The sequence below is a fragment of the Anolis sagrei genome, chromosome 1 (genome assembly GCF_037176765.1).
Source record: "Anolis sagrei isolate rAnoSag1 chromosome 1, rAnoSag1.mat, whole genome shotgun sequence".
In the NCBI taxonomy this organism is placed as follows: domain Eukaryota; kingdom Metazoa; phylum Chordata; class Lepidosauria; order Squamata; family Dactyloidae; genus Anolis; species Anolis sagrei.
Genome location: NC_090021.1, coordinates 106,235,096 through 106,258,088, shown reverse-complemented (window position 1 = coordinate 106,258,088; position 22,993 = coordinate 106,235,096). Strand labels below are relative to the sequence as shown.

The 22,993-nt window shown below is 42.5% G+C and overlaps 1 protein-coding gene across 1 annotated transcript; it reads right to left on the bottom strand.

Annotated features, from left to right (window-relative positions):
- Positions 1–8,812: 8,812 nt before the first annotated feature.
- On the bottom strand, positions 8,813–15,846 carry CGA (glycoprotein hormones, alpha polypeptide). Its single transcript, XM_067463201.1, has 4 exons — positions 15,642–15,846; positions 11,601–11,707; positions 10,231–10,421; positions 8,813–9,093 (listed from the first exon to the last, which is right to left on the bottom strand). Exons 2-4 carry the CDS (start codon positions 11,698–11,700, stop codon positions 9,010–9,012), a joined length of 375 nt encoding a protein of 124 aa, XP_067319302.1. The 5' UTR covers positions 11,701–11,707; positions 15,642–15,846; the 3' UTR covers positions 8,813–9,009.
- Positions 15,847–22,993: the final 7,147 nt, after the last annotated feature.

Sequence of the window (22,993 nt, the reverse complement as noted above, 5' to 3'; positions counted from 1 at the left end):
GTGCTAATTCTTCTCCCATAAATGGGAATTCACTGTTACTTTTTATGTTGTAAATGTAGTTTCTGCATATGTAGACTCTAACATAAAAGTCTTCATACAATGTTAATTTCTGTGTAAGGACCTTCTGGGAACCAATGAGTTAACCAGAAAAAGTTTTTCCAGAATATCTCTGCAGGATAGTGGAGGGCCTAAATACCCTGTTGGCACCAGATCCCATCTGATCTTGGAAACGACTTGGATGGGAGACCACCAAAAAACACCAGGTGCTGTAAACTATACTGCAGAGGACAGAATTGGCAAAACCATCTCCAAGGATTCCTTGCCTATAAAATTCATGGGGTCATCATAAGGCAACAAGAAACTTGAAGGCAAGTATGAAGGCAAAACTAATTATCATTAATTAGTTGCTCCCAGGTGAAACATTTTCTGTGTGTGATGTTCATAAAATTATTGGGGAGGGGGAGGAAAGGCGGAGGAGTTCACTGTCTTTTAGCTAGTAGCACGAATTGTTGCCTATTTGGAAGTATCCACAGTAAAATCACCCTCTGTCCAAACACTCTTTATTTTATGCAGAAATAATATAACACCAATAAATAATGATTAATTATTAATAATTAATTAATAATCAATTAATAATTAATACTTTTGTTGGAGATAGCAACTTTCTCAAGCTTCCTCTATTTAATGTTTTGTCTGTTTGTAATGTGTTGTTTAGTTCCCTGAAGTATAGGTCGTCTTTGGTTTGCAGTTTTCTTAGCTCTACATACTTGAGGCAGTGGGAGGGGCTGCAGACCAAGTGACTGGTTCAGTGAAGGTTGAGGCTTGAGTCAGTTTGAGTCCAGGAGTCAGGGTAAGAAGTTAAAAGTCAGTTGAGGCTTGAGTTCCTTGGAAGTAAACTGTTATGAAAGAGAGTTGTCCAGAGCAATACAATTTGAAGAGACTGTTAAAGATTATAAGTTAAAGGTATAATCCTAACAGTTTTAAACTTTAACCTGACAAGAAATGTGCCTGTATATTTAAATACATGAAGTTAAGAGTAAAACAAACTTGTTATTTTAAAAGAAGCCTATTTGAATCTTTGTCTGCTGAGAGCATCAATTGAAACAAGATATCTCATATGTGCCCAGTGATCATCCATTACCCAATAAACTGAAGGGACACTTCTGTAACTCTAATTCCTAATAGGTTATGATCCCAACAGGTCATAATCCATTATCCCAATATAACCATGGAAACGAACACATTTTCATTATTATTATTTTAAGTTACTTGTAAAATAAAGAATCTGACTTACTTTTTTCACCACAAGATGGTGCTCTAAAACTGTCAATGAGCCTGTAAAATGCCTTCAGTTAAGGAATGGAAAACAAAATTATAACTTCTGATTTGTTCAGCTTTAGAGGTGAGACAGATTTGAGTGCTGCCCAAAAAAAGAAGGATTTGGAAGCAGACTGAGTCTGAACCTGAACATTCCTAAAGACTGGATGACAATTTGGATTTGTAGATAGATATCCAGAAGTATCTCTCAAAAACTGTCAACTCTAGAGAACTAAACTGGGTACTCTGTTTTCTATTTAATAAATATATCACTCTTGTTTAATGAGACTTGGCATTCACACGATTACATCTAGGATCTCCAGACCTATGTCCTCAAGTTGATTCACATCTCCAGCTTTCTGCTCCAACAAGATGGAACTATCAATTTCAGGTAAATACAACTGTGAAAAGAGAAAAGCAGGGAGAGCACAAAGTAGAGTTTTGTGACTGCTGGACAAAGTTTTTCCTTCCAGTTAATAGTTTTACCAGGGCTGTCTGGTCCCAAAGCTATGGGAGTCTATTAAAGTAATGCCCTAGGACTGAATGTCACAGTGTTTGCCCAAGATATTCTGCTGTCTGAGGCTCAGAAGTCACAAGACATTTTTTTTATTTTTTTAAGATTTTTAAAATATTGTATGAGATATCTTGGGGGGTGGGATCCAAGTCTAAAACTTAAATTCATTTATGTTTCTTATACACCTTATTTATGCACATAGCCTGGAGGCAATTGTATACATAATATTTTCAAAGAATTTTGAGTATGGAGCAAACTTTGTGTACATCATACCATCAGAAAACAAAAGGTGCCATTATCTCAGCCACCCAAATGGACACTTTTGGAGTATTTCAGATTTTAGAATTCCACATGAAGGATACTCAGCCTGGGCTATCAATTGCTTTAAAAACATATTGATGTTTACTTTTTCCACCTCTCCCTCAATTACTATAATCTTTATAGTAATCGTTAGGAGCCCCCAGTGGCTCAATGGGTTAAACCCTTGTGCCAGCAGGACTGAAGACCAACAGGTCGCAGGTTCAAATCCAGGGAGAGTATAGATGAGCTCCCTCGGTCAGCTTCAGCTCCCAATGCAGGGACACGAGAGAAGCCTCCCACAAGGATGGTAAAACATCAAAACATCCAGGCGTCCCCTGGGCAACATCCTTGCAGACAGCCAATTCTCTCACACCAGAAGCAACTTGCAGTTTCACAAGTTGCTCCTGACACACACACAAAATCATTGTTTTCTATTGACTATCTTCAGGCAGCATTCAATTCTCTGATGTCTTTGTTTTCATATTAACTCATTATTTGTCCTGTCATTCCAACTTTACAACCTCACTATTTACTTTCTATAGATTTTACAAATCAATCAATCTTTTAAAAACCATATCTTGTATTGATTATTATGGCATCTTACCAACAGTTCCACATCTCAGAATCTAATTATTCCACATCTAAGAAAGAGACATACTTGATCCCTTGGTGGGTTCAATCTTCTGGGTTTTGTACAATTGCATCATACTGTATATATGAAACTGATGTTCCTATGGCTATCACTTTGTACTTTTAGACATCTTTTATGCAGCTATCCTGGACATGCATTTTATAAAATAAGTCCCACTGAATGCACTAAGCTTTCTGCTTCAACAAGCAGCGATATCTGCTGTTTCCCTTTTTTAACATTTTATATGGGTGCTATTATTTTTTCCCTTTTCACCTAGCATTTGTATAGCCATTCCCAGTTCCTTTCTCCATGTTATTATATCCACTTTTATTAAAGTGTAAATCCACATGCATTGATTGTTATGAGCTTTTTCTCTTTTGTGAAGTGAGTGATCTATGCCGAGATCTGTAAATCTTAACGAAATATTAAAAATGGCAGCAAAGAAGAACAAAGAATATATGTTTGATCCACTTGACACAGAAGGAAGCATTATTTGACCAAGTCAACTGACAGTGATAAAATTATGGACAAATATCCAACATTGCATGTGTTCAAGTTACTAGCAAGGTAGGTTCTGTAGGTTTTTTCTTAAGTTGAATTTGTATGTAAGTTGGAACATACACTTTTTTTAAAGTGTAACTCCAGTGAAAAATTTATCATTTTCACTTTAGATAGCATAGGAAAGGGTTAACACCCTTGTGGTGTTTGTTCTGCTATCTGGGCCCCTGTTCAGAAGACTTCACCTCATTTTCTATTCTTATGATAATTAGATTTTGAAAAATGTGGCTTGTTATAGAAACAAGGATTGGCGAGAAAACTTCAGTGGAGACCTCTTTTCTCCATTATGACTCTTCCGTGAGTGAATTTCCCATCCTAATGGTAGATTTCTCTCATTTTCTGTTGTCTCACCCCTGTTCTTATCTATGAGTCGCTTGTAATATGTCCTGGCCACTTCTCAATCCTACATTAACAACCATGGGCCACACCATGCAATGGAAGTGTGTACTACCTGTGATCAGGGTGCAGCGAGATGATGTTTCCAATCCCCTCCCACCAGTGATATGTAGAAGGACAATGAATTGTAATGAGGTCCTACTTCTGATGGTCACAGCCTCACTCATAGGTAGGACAGGACAGGAAATAACATCCTGCTGCACCCTGTTGGAGAGCAAAACAGACCTACATTGCACAGGGTACCTACCTGGCTGCTAAGGCAGCTTGGGAACTAGAGGGGCAATTATGAGTTCTTTTACTATGGCTGCATCTATATTGTAAAAGTCATGCAGTTTGACACCACTTGAACTACCCTGACACAATGCTGTGGAATCCTGGACTTTGTAGCCTTTGTAGCCTTCTCTGCTTTTTTTTTTTTTTTTTTTTTTTTTTGGTCGTGTCAGTAATGACTTGAGAAACTGCAAGTATCTTCTGGTGTGAGAGAACTGGCCATCTGCAAGGACATTGCCCAGGGGATGTCTGGATGTTTTGATGTTTTACCACCCTTGTGGGAGGCTTCTCTCATGTCCCCGCATGGAGCTGATGGAGGGAGCTCATCCGCACTCTCCCTGGATTCGAACCTCCGACCTGTCGGTCTTCAGTCCTGCCGGCACAGGGATTTAATCCACTGCGTCACCGGGGACCCCTAGCCTTCTCTGCTAAAAAGGGTGCTAGTGCCTCACCAAACTAGAAATCCCATAGCATTGAGCTAGGGCAGTGAAAACTATGTCAAATTGCATGACTTCTACAATGTAGAGCCAGCCTATTTAAGAAGTTACAATACATGATCCATCATATTTTTCCTATTGACTTTATATTGACTTACTTGAAACCAAATTTCATCTTAAGGGCTATGTTTTAGTATTTCAAATGCTATACGTTTTAGAGAGATGGGAAATCAAGGCTTTCTGTTGAATGTTTTGTTAGTAGGAAAAACACAAGCAACATGTTTCAACACATGGAAATATAACTTGGTGGTTTATGAATCAGAAGGGCAGATTTTCAAGGATGAACATCTGTTGGTTAGGTAGATATCCCGGGAATACTCTGAAAAAGCATGAAACCTACCTCATGAACAAGTCCTCATTTGTTCCTTCTAAAGGTCATTTCTGACGTACTCTGATACCGAGAAATCTCAAGTCACTATTCCGCCCATTAAACCCACTTTATCCCCATCTGTGAGTTATTTTTTGAATGGAACCCAAAATGAGATTATCGGAGCTTTTCTGCCTGTTCCCCACTGTCATTACACATCCACTCGGAAGAGAGTGAAGTCCCTCAAGAAAGACATGAGAAGGGCATAGAGAAGGGCACTATTGAAGTGGGAGTGGGAGACTCTGCAGGGCCACTCTATCCAAACCACTTAGTGGAAGACCCAATGCATCCTATCAGCTGTGGTCATCACTGTTATCCTTTCTACTGAACCATTGGCATCATAATGTCTCAAAGATTACTGTAGGCAAAAAGAAATGTATTCAAAGCCCAGACCTGACAGCCTAATAAATGTTATGAATAGTAATGTTCTTAGTTGATTTGAGGATGGGAAGGTTTGATACAAAAGAGAAGTAGTACACTTTTGAACGAGTAAGTTTGAAAAAGTGATGGGATATCCAGGTAGATATACCTAATGCAGAGCTGGACAAAGAGGAAGACGCCTTGAATCAAGAGAGATCTGAATGTCATCACAAACCAGGACCTAATCCCTCTTCCTAAATCCCTGACTTTTAAATGTGTGTGTATGTGTCAGGAACGACTTGAGATTACTGCAAATTGCTTCTGGTGAGAGAGAATTGGCCGTCTGCAAGGACATTGCCCAGGGGATGCCTGGATGTTTTACCATCCTGTAGGAGGCTTCTCTCATGTCCCCGTATGACAAGCTGGAGCTGACAGATGGGAGCTCATCCCACTCCCCGAATTCGAACTGCTGACCTTTCAGTCAGCAGTCCTACCAGCACAAGGGTTTAACCCACTGTGCTACGGGGGACTCCTAAATCCCTGATTAATCCAGTTAACCTAGAAAATAAAGTGATCAGTTTGTTCCAGGAAAAAAAAATCCTTCTTTTCCATGCACACACACACACACACACACACACATATATGAGTTGTGACACAAAATCAGAAAGAACAGGAACAGAAGTTGGGTTGTCATGGCCTTTAGAGGGATTATACCGGCCTTAACACCATCTTCTTTTGGATGTGGATATGTTTCTTTTCACATACTGACAGTTTTTGTCACGCTGGATGTTTCACCCCAGCACAGTAGTCTAACTGATTATGTTCTGTCTGTTGTGTTTTTAATGTATTTGGTTTTTATAATGTTTTAATGAAAATGAGTGGTTATCTTATTTTATTATTGTTAAAGACTAATCTTTGGTTGTCTTTTAACTGTTATGAGAAGGGCAGAGTAGAAATTTAATAAATAAATATAACTGCTATGTGTACACTTTGCTAGGTTTTATACCCTTCTCATATCCTGCTTTCAGAACTATATCCATTGTGAAGGTTTAGTGGAGATTCTCATGCTACTGTTTCTCTGAATGAGTTAACAAAGCAGAGTAATGATTTCAGTGATTTCTTATATACAGCTTTTTCCACCATCTGATGTTTGCTTTACAGTATCTGTTATCAATGAATTTGATATCCATGGCTTCACTTACCAACACTCCAAAAATATCCCCCCTATCAGGGATGTTGGGGGGAGGGTCGCTCTATGTGTGCTTTCAGTGTGCTTCTATGATACGCTTCTGGTCTAAAAGTTCACAATTATTAATGGTTTCAAGTATTCAGGAGAGTGTGTTAGGAATATACCCCTCATGGATACAGAGGCCAAACTGTACATGACAAATAAGTCATCCAAACAAAGTAGCAGCCATTCCTGGCATCAACAGCATTTTTTTTCATGACGACTCCAAAAAGCTAAGTGTTCCTTGTGTGTTTCCAGCCCACAGTTGTGCAAATTGCAAAATTGTTCCCTCCTTTTTGTCTTGTCTCCCAGATAATTTTCAGTTGCTGAAAGTGACCAAAGCCATTGTGGCAATAAACACCCCTATGGTTCACAATCCATGATGACCCTAAACTTCCTGCAGCCATCTAATTAACAAATGAAGTACTATATATATGTAATCACAAAATATACACATACACAATTCTTTGTGCAGGAAACAAGGTCCATTTTATCACCCTGTTCATAGCAGCATGTTGCAGAACGCATGAAGGAGTAAGATACCATGGCTAGCTGCTTTTTTCCCCTCTCTTTTTTGGAGTTTTGTAAAGATTTAGGGACTTTGTGCAAAATTAGGAGAAGTTAACAACTGCTGTTTGGTGACATTTGAAGGATGACTGGGGTCCAGAAAATCAGTTCAATTTTTTAAATGAGTGTATGGTTTTTGGAGGTTTCTCTCTCGATTCAGGGCCTTTTCATAGAACCTGTATAGCATGCAACACGATTTCAGAGTCAATTGACAGGTGAGAGTGTGACATGAGTCTTTGCTGGCAGTGGGGCAGGAATCTAGCTTTCAGACCCAGGGGTAGGCAGAAGCTAAATCTGGTTTCACTTGGTGATCTGAATTATCTGCAGCAAACTAGCAAGGATTTCTGACAATGAACTGTGCAAAAATAGCATGAACAAATATTCTTTCTTGGCTTGTCCAAGTTCCCAAGTTATGCTGCTGAAATGAGGAAAGCTTGGAGACAATCAGAAATTGAAAGTAGTGTAGACAGGCAGCACCTTCTAGCACTCAATTCCTAGGCTTGCAATTCTTTGATTGCACGTGTATCTTTAAGATTCTTACCAAAATCAATACTCATCGTGCAGACTTGGTCTAGTGTGTTTGAGCCTTCTCTAGAATTTGGGGGGGAGTAATAGGTTATGAACTTTCATGGACTTTATCCCACACTGCCTTCCCCACCCCAGTTTTGAAACACTTAGAATGCATTTATAACAGAGCCCACTTCTGTCTGCTGAAGAAAACACCCAAAAAACATGTAGGATAGGAGCTGTCAAATTTGCCTGGGTTGAATCGCTTCTGTGAGTTGAGTATGTTGAGTAAGGGGCATTGCTATGGGCAGTCTGCTATCAAGCATTGACATTTCTCCCCCAAAATCCTGCTTCATGAGCTTTGCACGGTAATTTTTTAAAGTCAGGTTTCCCCTCAAGTGATGTCTAGTTTAGGATCAGTTTAGGATCAGCTGCTTGGGTCTATTGCAGGGTTGCTGCATTGGAGAGAAAGGTCAGGTTTCCTTCCAAGTGCTGTCTGGTTTAACATCAGCTGCTCAGATCTATTACAGAGTAGCTGGATGGTAGGGAAAAGTCAGATTTCCCCTTAAGTGGGTGTGGTTTAAGATCAGCTGCTTCAGTCTACTCTACAGTAGTGGAATACAAGGGGAAAGTCAACTATCCCATAAGCTTTTCACCCAAAGGTTTTTGCTTGTTAAAATGGAGTGGGTGGGGGGACTAGACTGGCTTGTGTGATAAATCTGAAACCTAAAGAGCAAGCTAAGACAACGTGTGAAGAGGAATGAGAAATGGAAGGATGTCCTTTACAACGCTATAGGACAGTGGTTCTCAACCTGTGGGTGCCCAGGTGTTTTAGCCTACAGCTCCCAGAAATCCCAGCCAGTTTATGAGCTGTTAGGATTTCTGGGATGTGAAGGCCAAAACATCTGGGGACCCACAGGTTGAGAAGCACTGCTATAGGACATAATGCCATGACAATATAATGCTTCCCCACTCTGCCCACCCTCCACCACCACCATCACCACCGTGGGATGGATCAAGAGAAATGTAAAAAAAAATATTAGTTTCATTTAAATTAGTTTTTTTTTTTGTAAAATAAAACGAATTCTTTTCTACACTTATCACTGAAATTGTATTGTCTAATTCATGAACAGAAATAAAAGTGAATACAAACATTCTAATATATATGATTGGTATATTTGAAAGCAATCTTCATATTCCTCCTTGAAGCTGAGCATCATTTCCATCCATTATAGTGTATCTTTTCATGCAGAAGATTTATAAATCCACATCTTAAACACAAAATAAATGAGACAGGTGATTATGCATACTGCTATATTTTGTTCTTAGAAGAAATGTTAAATCATATTTAGCTGATTATCTCTATGGGTGAAGTAAAGAAGACATAAAAGAGCAGAGTATTTTTCTCAGAAAAGTCAAGATTTTACACAGTGTTGCTACAAAATCAGACAAAATAAAACTTCTTTCGGTTCCTTCTGTTGTCCCGTCATTGAGGCCTCAAGATTTATGATAGTAGCAGGTACTGCAGTGGCAATCCGTGTGATTCTCTATTTTTGTGTTTTCATGAGATGGAATAGTAGCCTTAAGGAAAATAAGCAGATATCATAAAATTATGTTCAGCTTTACTGCAACAACAAAAGCAGCACAGAGTAACTCATGCTACGCTCAAGTAGGATTACTACCGAGTACATTTGAAGAGACTTGTTAATGTGAGACAAGCATTTTATGGATAAGTGGTAAAATAGTTCACCTAGGCTAATGGTGGGGCACCTGAGGGTTATGGGCCACATTTCAATCTTCCTCAACCTAGACTCAGGCCATTTTAGCCTCTAGATAGTTAGGCTTGTGGGAATGTAAACTCCATAATCTTATGAAAGACTCTTTAGATGGTAAATGTGTCTTCTTGCTTTTGCTACTGAATGAGATCCTGAACTTCTGCTCAAAAAAGTCCCGAGTAACATCTGATAATTGGCTTTTAAATACACTATCTTAGAAATCATAAGGAAAGAGGATGGTCTCATGTTATGAGATTCAGGTTCAGCTTTTCACCAAATGCCTAAAGTGTTTTAAAGCAAAATAAAATGGAAAGACAAAATGTCTGTTACAAGTAAATAGCAGAGGTAAATCCAGAGGGGAACCAGTTTTCTAAAGCATACTGTGAAAAGAAGTTCCTGAAGATCCTGTCTGTTTATGGTCCCTTCTCTTCCTCTCCTCTCCACTCTTCAAACAGGAGAGAAACCTAGATGTAGGGCAGGCATGGGCAAACTTTGGCCTTCCAGGTGTTTTGGACTTCAACCCTCTACAATTCCTAACAGCCTCAGGCCGCTTTGTTTTACTTTCCTTTTCCGCTTAAGAACTGAGGGGGGGGGGGGGGGAGGGCCTGAGGAACTGTGGGAGTTGGAGGCCAAAACACCTGGAGGGCCAAAGTTTGCCCATGCCTGGTGTAGAGCATCTCACTTGCATTTCTCATTTTTACTGCCTGCATTACATAAAGAGTGTTGTTCTTGGGAGAGAAAGAAAATTAAACATCTAATTTTCAAAATAGTCAATGTTACCTATGTATTGGGGTGTTTGTATGGCTTCTGTAAGTTTGAGGGTTGAGAAAGGTGGGGTAGAAAGAAAGTAAATAAATAAATAAATACATTCTGGGCTAGCAGACAACTCAGTGATTCCGGCTGTGAAAGCCTTCAACAATAGACATATCCATTACCCCATTACCTCTCTGAAAGATCTTGCAACGCAGCACGTTGCTTCCGAGGTAATGTTCTTCGGAACGGGCATTGTCTTCTTTGACCTCATCGGAGTGGGATAAGCCCTTGAGAAACAACATCCTACACACTGGTAAACCGGTCGTCCTTTAAACAGGCTTGTCATACGTATATTCAGGCTTAGTCTACATTCAGGGCAACCTATCAGACAAACAAAGAAAAAAATATGCATACAAGTCCCATTATAAATTCTTGAGTATAGAAAATTTAAAATACATTGCCAGTTTTATGAATTGTTTTCATAACTGACATCGATTAGAAAAAAATGGTTTCCAGGAAATGAGATATGATATTTGATGTCTAAAAAGAGATTCGGAGTGGAGAAATACAGGTGACTATCATCAGCATAAATATTATATTGAAAATCATATGAACTGATAAGATTATAGATACCGTATAAAAGAGAAACAAAGGGATTCGAAACAGAATGATGTGGATCCCCAACCAAAGGAGGAGAAAAGGAGAAGATACATAATTCCCAGCTGCCACATTAAATGCTTGCAGAGAAATCTAGGAAAATAAGGACTGAATATATACCCTTTGAATTAGCCTGAAGGAGATTACCTGTAATTTTTAAGAGATATTTCCATAGAGTGTACTTACTGACTAGTAAGTCCCTTTCAATGTTGTTTATTTCCAAAACTACAGATTATGTCACCCTTGTAAAGTTTTCAATACAGTAGGGCCTGAACACTCTATAAAGTCACCAGACTGCATGTGATCTTGGAAGCTAAGTAGTCCAAGCTCTGGTTAGGAACTGGATGAGAGACTGACAATGAATGCCAGGCTATATTTCAGAGAAAGGAACTGGCAAACTGACCAAAGTATAGTATTCTGACTGAGAAAACCCCATTCATGGGGTTACCATTAAATTGATAGATGACTTGAAAACACATAGACATATAATATGTTCTAGCATACTCCTAAATAGAGTTTACTTGAAAAAGTCATATAGAAACAGTTTAACTTAAAATATGCTTTGCCTCTTATATCAAAGAAAAAATGGCACGTTTATTTTATTCTAATTTTAGTTTACCATGCCATCCCATGTTATCTGACAGAGCAGCTTTAAGATCATAGTATATAGATGGTGATTTCACTGGTATATTTTATTTATGAAGATTTTTTACATCTAAAATATGTATCCACTGCCTTGAAGTGTCAAAGCTCCTTACGACATCTTCTAGCATATGAATTCACTGTATATAAGCAATACTCCATTAAAAACCAGAAAACAAGCACAATCATTTTAATAACACCCTGCAATAATACTGTTCAGACTATTTTCCCCTTTAATTCCAAATATGAAAGGTATCTCACCCTGTGCCATAAAGTCTTCATCTGGCAAAGAATGGAGAATATTCAGAGATATGGACAACACGGCAAAAGTAACGGCTGCATATTTTGCATAGTAATCCATGACTCTTCTGCTAAGGACAGAAAAACAAAAACACAGAGCATGCGTACTTTAACAAAAAGGGCTATTTGTGTTAATCTTCTACAGACTGAATATACTTTACCTGGAATTCTGAAATCCAAAATCTCAAATATTGTTTCTTTGGTTCGCATATACTATTTTTACAGACACACATTTTTTTGGACAATCCAATTCCAATTCTTTTCACCCCTTCCTTTCTAAGGGCGGTTCCAAAATACTAAGGACATTTTACTCTTTCACCAAAACTCAGCTTGAAGGGGAAAATATACAAGATACCAAAGAAATTAACATAGCCAAACAATTTTAACAAAAATAGTATTACCCTTTCTTTTTCTGCGCGAGACCAGTTGATTAAAGGTCTGAAAGAAGGCTGCAGCTTGCCTGTCAGTGCAGAGATGGAATAAACCCTGTGCTTTTCTTTTATATAGGCAAAATCAGCCTATCTTCCACCTGGATTTAAGCCAGTGGATCAAGTGTAATTTCTTCTCATTGGCTAACTATTGCTTGATGTAATTAGTATTCCACCGTACTGATGTTATCTCTTCTTGACTCTTAAACAGATTCACTTTTTGCATTGTAATATTAAAGTAAGGTCAGACTGTAGGCGCATGGATCAGTGATGTTTACCATTTAGTCTTCTCTTGCATTATCAACTATAGTTTATGGCCTTTACCAGTAATTGGGGCCATTCAATAACAACAACAAATACTGGGAACACCACAACCAGATTTTCTGTCGCTTTTAAAATGAGTCAAAATTTCTCTTATTTTTTGTCGTCCTTCTCTTTTTGGTCCCTACAATCTTTCTGGTCCCTTTAATAACAGGTATCATATGAATAGAAAACTGGAAAATACAAAATAGGAAAAATAAATATCAGTAATCCAACTCATCAGCAAACAAATTATTAAAAAAAAAACAGTAGGCAAAAACAAATGGTGGACTTGTATTAGGAAAATTGTGGCACCCAGCAGAACTGATCTTGCAGTCCTCTGTGTATCCCCAAAACTATCTCTGAAGGCTGAAAAAAAAAACAATCCTGTACTTACTTTCTGGGTGATGTGGAATGCTTTGGGGAAGTGGGCTCAAATTTTCTGCCTGAAAAACTTTGGAACTTGCTCAATCGAGGTTCACGCCACTCCTTTCCTACATGCCTTATTTCTGAACCTGCAATTTTTTCTTCTCATGTTTCTTTGTGCTAGACTTTCTTTACTTTGGAATGATCTCAATTCATACCATGCTTCCCGAGGCAGAATCCATATCAAAAGGTGTTCTGCAGCATCCTTGGCACCCCACAAGAGTAAGGTGTTTCTAAATATCCGGTGGGTGATTGGAGTGATCCAATGCCTTCAAGAGCAATATTAGCAGACCCATCACTACCAACAGATCCAGAGAGCTCACCTTCTTTGTCTAGAGATGGAAAGCAAGCCATATTACAGACATAGGGATCCCAAACATCTACCTGGGTATCTACCAGGTAAAGAAGTACCAATCTGATCATGTTACTCACAATTAAAGTTGTCCCACTCAGCTTATAACTTGAAAGTTAAAAGCATCTAGTTCTGAATGAATGTTTATTAGAACACCATTATAAGTGGTTAGTGGTTATGTTCCCCAAATGTTGTTACATATTAACTGGAAGAAAGTATGAATTTATTTTTACATCTTTTATCATTTTCTCCATTTTATTTTAAAAAAAAAACCATCTGTGCGATTTAGGGTTTTATTACATATTTTGTTTCCCATGTGATAGATTTCAGTCTTCCCCTATTTGTGTATATAACATCCTGTACAAATCAGTAACAAGAACTACACAGGTAGTTTCTAATCGGAAACAGAGCAGCATGAGACTCTTCCTTGCTCTCAAGGCTTCTAGCTATTAATGAAGCAGAAAAAGCAATATATAAGGGGTGTGTGTGTCTGCTGAAAAAATAGAACAGCAGACTATGGTATTTATATGTTGTATCTGGATTTTTTGTACTTTTGCTGGATATTATATAGATGCAAGCTATTTGTTTAAAGAAAAAAAGTTAAAGACGCCTGGAAGAAAGAGATTCCATTAAAAGATAGAAGTCTGCTCCAGCTGATCATTTCCTGGCAAGTATTTATTTTAACAGGACATGGAAAACAGTAGTCCAGTAAACACATTTCTGGAATCCGAGCTCAGCATGGTATGCACGGAAGAGTATAACAATGAAAAGTGACAATCTACCCATTTTCTTACTTGATTTAAAAAAAAACCCTCAATTTCTTTCTGTCTTAAAAGTGTCTCTGCATATTTCGTATACTATCTTGTCAAGGATCTAAAGCAAAATCAAATGTGGTGTCCGCACACTGCTGCCTTGCATTCTCTGCATTGATACCGAGACCGAGAGCTGCAGGTTGGGAGAGAGCAAGCTTCACTGAGGACAGGAAAGTAGTCAGAGCAGTCAGGAATGAGGAAGACAACAGAAAAGGCAGACAGTGAGGAACAGGAAAAGATCTAGGGAAAGGAGAAAAAGAAGGAACCACAAGAAGTGAAGAGAAGAATGTTAAAAGGAGAAGCAGGAGGAAGAGAACAATTACAGATACATGCAAGCAGCCATATAAAACAATGGTGGTCGCTGTTAAGAAACCTCCAGATACTTCTCATCTCCTTCTCCATTTCTAGAAACTTTAAGAGTTTTGTTTACTTTGCATATAAAGGCAGTGTGTGCACTGATTCCAAGCCAAAAAATAAAGTGATTCCCCTTCATAAGGTTCCCTACTTCCTTCCTTTAGGCTATTTACTGGTTCTTTGTCCTCCTGTTCTTGGGAATTATTTTGTCTAGGAAATATCTTTTGACCAAAAATGGGCAACAGCAACAGCATTGTCTTTAGCCTCCAACAATTCCTCCTCTGTACATGAGGCAGAGCACAATGGACAAGCATACTGATGCAGAGTTGTCTGTTCTGCTCCACAGTCACACAAGGTATGGGATTCTTTTAGGTAGTGCCATTTTGCCAGGTTGTCTTTTGATCTGCCCACTCCACTTCTGAGTCTGCTCAGGGACTTCCAAGTTGCCCATTCTTGGTTTGCCCCGGGAGGAAGACCCTCGTGGGGGGGCCAACCAGTTTGGATTTCCTGATTTAGCTGCCCAGAGGGATACCCTTGCTGTTGCTGGGGGGATGCCAAGAGGAGTGGTAGTTCTCATAAAGCTTTTCCTTGATGTAAGTCTACTGAGAGGAGGCTGGTAGCCATGTAGTGGGTGGCTTTCACAGTGTTCAACCTTATTTCTCTCACATTTAGCAGCAACTTCCCGTCGCACATTTGGGGGGGGGGGGGGGGGGGGACGGACGCCAGCTAGCTTGTAGAGTTTATCAACAGGTGTAGGCTTAAGACACCCTCTGATGCTTCTGCATGTTTCATTCAATGCTGTGTTCACCTGCTTGTGCCAAAGAGGGCAGGCCTACTCAGCAATTGAGTAAGACCAGGCCATTTGGGGTCTGCCCCCCATGTGCTGCCAGTAAGTTTTCGCAGTGAGGCCCTCGGCTCCCCCCGAGGCAGGGATGAAGGCGGGTGGTGGTCTCCTCCATCTCCTCCTCCTCCCCCTCCTCCTCCTCTCTGCACTTGGGTTCGGAAGCCCCCTCCCTTTCTCCTCCGGCATGTGGCCAAGGCTGGCAGACAGGTAGCCTAACTCTTGCGCGTGTGCCGGGGAGGGGAAGGGAAGGGAGGGGGCGCACTGCCACGATGTCTCCCACCGCCAGCTCGTTGCAGGGGAAGGGGAGGGGGGCAGCAGCGTTGCTGATGGTGGTGGGCTGAGGGGGCGCGCGTATGGGAGGGAGGGAGCGCGCGGGTGCGCCAGTGACTGACAGGCGGGAGGACAGGCATGCGCGCAAGAGAGAGAGAGAGAGATGGCGGGAAGGAAGAAGGGAAGGGAGGGAAAGGCAGGAGGGAGCGTACCTGCCTGCCTGCGGTGCGTGGGGCTCCTTTCCTCTGCCGCCCGGTGCCTTCGCGCTCGTCCCGTTCTAGCCTCCGCACCCGTCACAGGCGTCCCTTTAAAGGAGGGAGTGGGTGGTGTGGGGCTAGGCGGCGATGTGTCCTGGTGTGTGGTTCCTGGGGCACGGGGCCGGCCCACACGTGAAAGGAACGTGCTGCTGGCGTGTGCCTCCGGGAGCTGCTGGGGGGCCCTCCCCCTCCTCCTCCCCACACCTTCTCCCCGTGCCGACCAAGCCTCCCCGCTCCCCTCGCCAAGAAGCAGCGGCAGCGCCGTGGGGACTGCCATGCTTCCTCACTGTGAAGCCACGCGGACCACCACCGGAGCCCCTTCCCACCTCTAGAGCGCCCGGATGGCCTCTCCCCCTCCCTCTCCCTGGCCAGCCAGTTGCAGATGTCATCGCTGTATTCGCACCTCCTCCTCCTCCTCCTCCTCCTCCTTCCCCCGTGGCTGGGGGGCGGGGACCCGCGAAACATCGAGTCCACAATAAGCGAACCGCGAAGTAGCAGGGGAACACTGTATATATAAAGAAAGGTTTTCATGAGATACGGGCCCATAGCCAGGATTTTGATTGGGGGGAGCTGAGTTTGATTCGGGGGGAGGGGCTGAGTCTGAGTGAAAGGGGGTCTACCCTAGCAAACCTTTTGTATTGTTACCCCCATACATATGGGATATATGGAGCATGGTGATCAGATCATGATATGAATAAACATAACAGTTTAAATAATGCACCAGTAAGGCCCTCTCGCGGGCCACCATCAGAATTTCGGGGGAGGGCTGAAGCCCCTCAAGCCCCCCCCCCCCCAAGCTACATGCCTGATGAGATAGGTTGTGTCCCCGTACACCAGTGGTTCTCAACCTTTCTAATGTCCTGACTCCTAAATAAAGTTCCTCATGTTCTGGTGACCCCCAACCATATTTTCGTTGCTACTAAATAAATAATTTTGCTACTCTTATGAATTATAATGTGCATATCTAATGCAGGATGTTTTTTCATTGTTACAAATTGAACATAATTAAAGCATAGTGATAAATCCCAAAAACAATATGTTTGAGGGAGTATGGACAGCAGCTGATGGGATTTGCAGTACCTTCAACCCATTCAGCTCTGACTTCCACAGACCACTGAGATCCCCCGCGAATTACAGACCTGGACCAAACTTGGCACACAGAACTCCCATGACCAACAGAAAATACTGGAAGAGGTTGGGAGGAATTGACAGTGATTTATGGGAGATGTAGTTCACCTACATCCAGAAAGCACTGTGAACCCAAACAACTATGGATCTGGACCAATTGTTGTTTGTTCATTCAGTCGCTTCTGACTCTTCGTGACCTCATGGACCACCATTCTGAACTCCAACAAAAATAGAATTGAACAAGCTTGGCATACAGAACTCCCATAACCACCAGAAATTACTGGAGAATTTTGGGGTTATTTTGCTGAGGGTTGTTGGGATGTATAGTTCCCCTGCCATCAAAGAGCATTCTGAACTCATGCAACCATGGAATTGATTCAAACTTGGCATACAGAACTCCCATGATCAACAGAAAATACTAGAGAGGCTTGGGGAAAATAGACCTTGACATTTGGGAGTTGCTGGGATATATAGTTTCTCTGTATCAAAGAGCATTCTGAACTCATGCAACCATGGAATTGACTCAAAATTGGCACACAGACCCCCATGGCCAGCAAAAAATACTGGAGGTATTTAGGGGAAATTTACCTTGATTTGAAGGAGTTGTAGTTGACCTACATCCAGAGAACATTGTGAACCCAAACACCAATGGATCTGAACAAAACTTGGAACACATACCTGATATGCCAACACTGGCTTACTGGAGAGCTTTGGGATGAACTGACCTTTCTTTCTGGGAGTTGTAGTTCACCCACAAACAGAGAAACTGATCTCCACCGATGATGAAGAGCTCGGCAGGGGGTGAGGGCTGGGCAGCAAAGGTTCCCCAGACTGCCTGGCCATGTGGAGCCCTCTGCCCAGTTCAGAAAGGGGCGAGGGCCAGGCAGAAAATGTCAGAAGGGCACGGGGGCCAGGCGGAGGGCTCCTCACACTGCCTTGCCTTTTGGGCAGCCTTTTCTGTCCGGCCCTCACCCCTTTCCGAGCTTAGAAGGGCACAGTGGCCAGGCGGAGGGCTCCCCACACTGCCTTGCCTTTTGGGCAGCCTTTTCTGCCTGGCCCTCGCCTCTTTCCAAGCTCAGAAGGGCGCGGGGGGCCGGGCAGAAAAGGGTGCCCAAACAGCCAGGCTGTGCAAGGAGCCCTCCGCCTGGCCCCTGTGCCCTTCTGAGCTCGGAGAGGGGCAAGAGCCGGCTGTGCAGGGAGCCTTCCACCTGGCCCCCACACCCTTCAGACTGTCTGGGGAGCCTTCAATGCCCTGCAGACCAGAATAGAAATGGTGAGCCTTCTTCCTGTGCACACCTTTTCCTCCAAGCTCCTCCTCTTGACACCCCACAGCCCTGTGAGAAGAGCAGGAGGAGGAGCTGACCAGGAGTGCAAGCTTTTTGGCTGGCATAGGGGGTCAGCAGCCATTTTGGAGGGGCGGGGCCAACCAAGGCAGCTTTGTGACCCCCAAAAATGGCCTAATGACCTCCTAGGGGTCGCAACCCCCAGGTTGAGAATCACTGCCATAGATGTTGTTTATTTATTTACGTGCCATAACTCTTATAAGGGGTTGCGGCCAAAAAAGAAAAAGTAACTTCAGAACATGGAACGTATGGACACTGATGGACAACACTGACAGTGTATGCCCCAAACGCAGAACTGGCATCATTGCAAGGGAACTGGGACACTTTAACATCTTCAGGAGACCCAGAGAGCCGGAGAGGGTCAGCTGAAGGAAGAAAAAGGAGGCTACATCTTTTTCTGGAAGGGACTGCCTGAAGAAGACCAAAGAATGCATGGAATTGGCTTTGCTATCAGAAATGACCTGGTGAAGCATCTACCAAAGCACCTACTGGCATCAATGCTCTCAACCCTCCAAATTGAACTTGCCAAAAACCAACAGGCAACCATCATAAGTGCCTATGCACCAACACTAGATGGTGACGAAGACATCAAGGAAAATTTTTACTGTCAGCTGGACACCATCCTATCGGAGATACCTAAGGAGGACAAAATCATCCTCTTGGGAGACTTTAATGCAAGAGTCGAACGAGACTTCGACCTGTGGCCAGGGACCATAGGAAAATACGGGGTTGGAAACAGCAACTCGAATGGCATCCTGCTTCTCACCAAATGTGCGGAACACAACCTTGTCATCACCAGCATGCTCTTCCTCCAGAAAAACAAGCTCAAGACATCATGGAAGCACCCCCGGTCAAAGCATAGACTACATAATCACACGTGCCAAAGACCACTGTGACATACTTCTCACAAGAGCCATGACAGGTGCTGACAACTGCTGGACAGACCACAGGCAAATCCGATCCACGATGGCTATCAAGATCGCCCCCAAGCACAGACTCCAAGGAAGAAAGACAAGGCGCAAAATGAACACCCAAGCCCTTCAGGAGCCCTCCAGACGAGCCCATCTCCAAACAGCACTCAAGAACCATCTACCCACAGAACACCCCAAAAATGTTGAGGAACACTGGAACAAACTGAAGACCTCCATCATCACAGCCTGCAAAGAAACAGATATCAAACCAAGAAACATCAAGATTGGTTTGACGAAAATGACATCGAGATCCAACAGCTAATTGACAAGAAAAAGAAAGCCTTCCAAACATGGCAGAGAGACATCAACTGTGCTGCTAAGAAAAAGATCTACGCCAGCACAAAAGCTGAGGTCCAAAGAAGGACAAGACAACTCAAGAACATCTGGTGGACAAAGAAGGCTGTAGAAATCCAACACCTGGCAGATACCCATAATGCTTAGGGATTTTTCAAAGCCACAAAGGTCATCTATAGACCAAGAAACCATGGCATACAGCCTCTACACTCATCAGATGGAACCAAACTTCTGAAGGACAAAAAATCAATTACACTACGTTGGAAAGAACACTACCAAAGCCTCCTGAATGTAGCCGAAGAGGTTCTCTCACAATGTAGCTGAAGAGGTTCTCTCACAAATCCCACAACAACAAATCAGGGATGAGCTTGCAGCACTGCCTAGTTTGAAAGAAGTCAGCAATGCCATCAGCTAACAAGAAAATAACAAAGCCAGTGGACCTGTTGGGATCCCTGCTGAAATCTTTAAAGAGGACCTGAGCTCACACAACAACTTCACCAGCTCATAGAAAAAGTGTGGGTGACCGAGAAAATCCCAGCAGATTTCAAGGATCATCACCCTCTTCAAAAAAGGGGAAAGAACAGACTGTGGAAACTATCGAGGTATCTCCCTTCTAACCTCAGCTGGGAAAATCCTCGCAAGAATCCTTGCAAATCGCCTTCTGTCCTTCTCAGAAGACACCCTCCCAGAATCCCAGAACGGCTTCCGCCCCTCCAGAGGAACTGTGGACATGATCTTCACTGCACGACAGCTCCAAGAAAAATGCAGGGAGTAAAATCAACCTCTGTATATGGCATTCATCGACCTTGCAAAGGCATTCGGCACAGTGAATCGCAGCGCTCTCTGGACCATCCTCCAGAAAATCGGGTGCCCTAACAAATTTGTAAACATCCTGCGGCTCCTCCATGATGACAACTGTCTAGGGCAGCAGTAGCTCCCAAAGTGACCCATTTAAGGTGGAATCAGGTATCAAACAGGGATGTGTTATTGCCCCAACTTTATTCTCCATCTTCATCGCTATGATACTTCACCTTGTTGACAGGAAGCTTCCCACTGGAATGGAAATCATCTATCAGACAGATGGCAAGCTATTTAACCTCAGCAGACTGAAAGCCAAAACCAAGGTCACAACAACATCTGTTATAGAACTCCAGTATGATGATGACAATTGTCGTCTGTGCACATTCAGAAAATCTACAAGCCACTTTAAACACCTTCGCAGAAGCATATGAGAAGCTCGGCCTGTCATTGAACATTGAGAAAACCAAAGTGCTCTTCCAGTGGTCACCAGCCAACTCCTTTCCAATGCCAGAGATACAGCTTAATGGTGTAACATTAGAAAATGTTGAACATTTCCGCTACCTTGGCAGCCACCTCTCCACCAAAGTCAACATTGACACCGAAATACAACACCACCTGAGCTCTGCGAGTGCAGCATTTTTTCCAAATGAATCAGAGAATGTTTGAGGATTGGGACATCCGTAGAGATACCAAGGTGCTTGTTTATAGAGCTATTGTCCTCCCAACCCTGCTATATGCCTGTGAGATGTGGACTGTCTACAGACGTCACATGCAATGCCTTGAACGATTCTATCAGAACTGCTTTCGGAAAATCCTGCAAATCTGTTGGGAAGACAGGCGGACAAATGTCAGCGTGCTGGAAGAAGCAAAGACCACCAGCACTGAAGCGATGGTCCTCCGCCATCAACTCCACTGGACTGGCCATGTTGTCCGGATGCCCGACCACCGTCTCCCGAAGCAGTTGCTCTACTCCGAACTCAAGAACGGAAAACGGAATGTTGGTGGACAGGAAAAGAGATTTAAAGATGGGCTCAAAGCCAACCTTAAAAACTCTGGCATAGACACTGAGAACTGGGAAGCCCTGGCCCTTGAGCGCTCCAGCTGGAGGTCAGCTGTGACCAGCAATGCTGCAGAATTTGAAGAGGCACGAATGGAGGGCGAAAGAGAGAAACGTGCCAAGAGGAAGGCGTATCAAGCCAACACCGACCGGGACCGCCTTCCACCTGGAAACCAATGCCCTCACTGTGAGAAACGATGCTGATCAAGAATAGGGCTCCATAGTCACCTATGGACCCACCCTGAAGGATTATCCTACTCGGATAATGAGGGATCACCTAAGTAAGTAAGTGTTTATTTATTTACTTGCCATATCCCTTATAAGGGGTTGGTTTAACCTCCTGATTTGCAAGAAAACTGAATCCATGTGTCGCAATATGATGCATGTCTAAAAAGTGTGTCACCAACATGAAATGTTTGGAAAGCTCTGGTCTAGATGGCCAGTCTAGACGGTCCATCTACACCAGGCCTTGGTAAACTTGGGCCCTCCCTCCAGATGTTTTGGACTTCAGCTCCCACAATTCCAAACAGCCTCAGGTCCCTTCCTTTCTTTCCGCTTAAGCCAGTAGTTCTCAACTTGTGGGTCCCCGGATGATTTGGCTTTCAACTCCCAGAAATCCTAACAGCTGGTCAACTGGCTGGGATTTCTGGGAGTTGTAGGCCAAATCACTTGGGGACCCACAGCTTGAGAACCATTGGCTTAAGTGGCTGAAGGGGAAAAGAAAAGGGCTTGAGGCCGTTAGGAATGGTGGGAGTTGAAGTCCAAAACACCTGGAGTGAAGGCCCAAGTTGGCCCAGGCTTGATCTGTACTGCAGAATGAATGCAGTTTGGCACCATGGAAATAGTATGATAGCTGGGTCCAGAAGCTCTGAGTGTTACGCTGTTTGCGCTTCGCTCCTTCGGGAGTGCTGTTTGCGCAACGCAAAACGGAAGACAAATATTATGGAAGGAATGTAAGAATTCTTTAATGATTAAACCCTAACCCTTACCACAACCCTAACCCTTACCCTAAGACCAGGCCCGTAGCCAGGATTTTGATTTGGGGGGGGGGGGGGGCGGGGGCTGAGTCTGAGTGAGAGAGGATCTACCCTAGCAAACCTTTTGTATCGTTATCCCAATACCCCCATGCAAATGGGATATATTGTGTTTGATTTTGCTTTATTGTCCTTGCAGTCATATGTTGTATGTATTTTACTGTGTTGTTATTGTGTTTGGTTTTACTTTATTGTAATATGCTGTTGGGCTTCGCCTCCTGTAAGTCACCCCGAGTCTCCATTGGGGAGATGGTGGCAGGGTATTAAATAAAGTTTTTTATTATTATTATTATTATTATTATTATTATTATATTGAGCATGGTGATCAGATCATGATATGAATAAACATAACAGTTTAAATCAGGGGTCCACAAACTTTTTAAACAGAGGGCCAGGTCACAGTTCCTCAAACTGTTGGAGGGACGGATTATAATTTGAAAAAAAAACACGAATGAATTCCTATGGATGCTGCACATATCTTATTTGTAGTGTAAAAACATTTTAAAACAATACAATAATTAAAATGAGGAACAATGTTAACAAATATAAACGTATTAGTATTTCAATGGGAAATGTGGGTCTGCTTTTGGTTGATGAGATAGGATTGTTGTTGTTGTTGTGTGCATTCAAGTCATTTCAGACTTAGGTAGACCCTGAGTGAGGGCCAGGTAAATGACCTTAGA

What these genes read in the sequence shown, in the direction of transcription:
- CGA (XM_067463201.1), bottom strand. Translation starts at nt 11,700, where the DNA reads ATGGATTACTATGCAAAATATGCAGCCGTTACTTTTGCCGTGTTGTCC. An exon ending in TGAAGACTTTATGGCACAGG is followed by an intron (nt 10,422 to 11,600) that starts GTGAGATACCTT and finishes TTTGTCTGATAG; the next exon opens with GTTGCCCTGAATGTAGACTA. An exon ending in TTGCAAGATCTTTCAGAGAG is followed by an intron (nt 9,094 to 10,230) that starts GTAATGGGGTAA and finishes ATTTTCCTTAAG; the next exon opens with GCTACTATTCCATCTCATGA.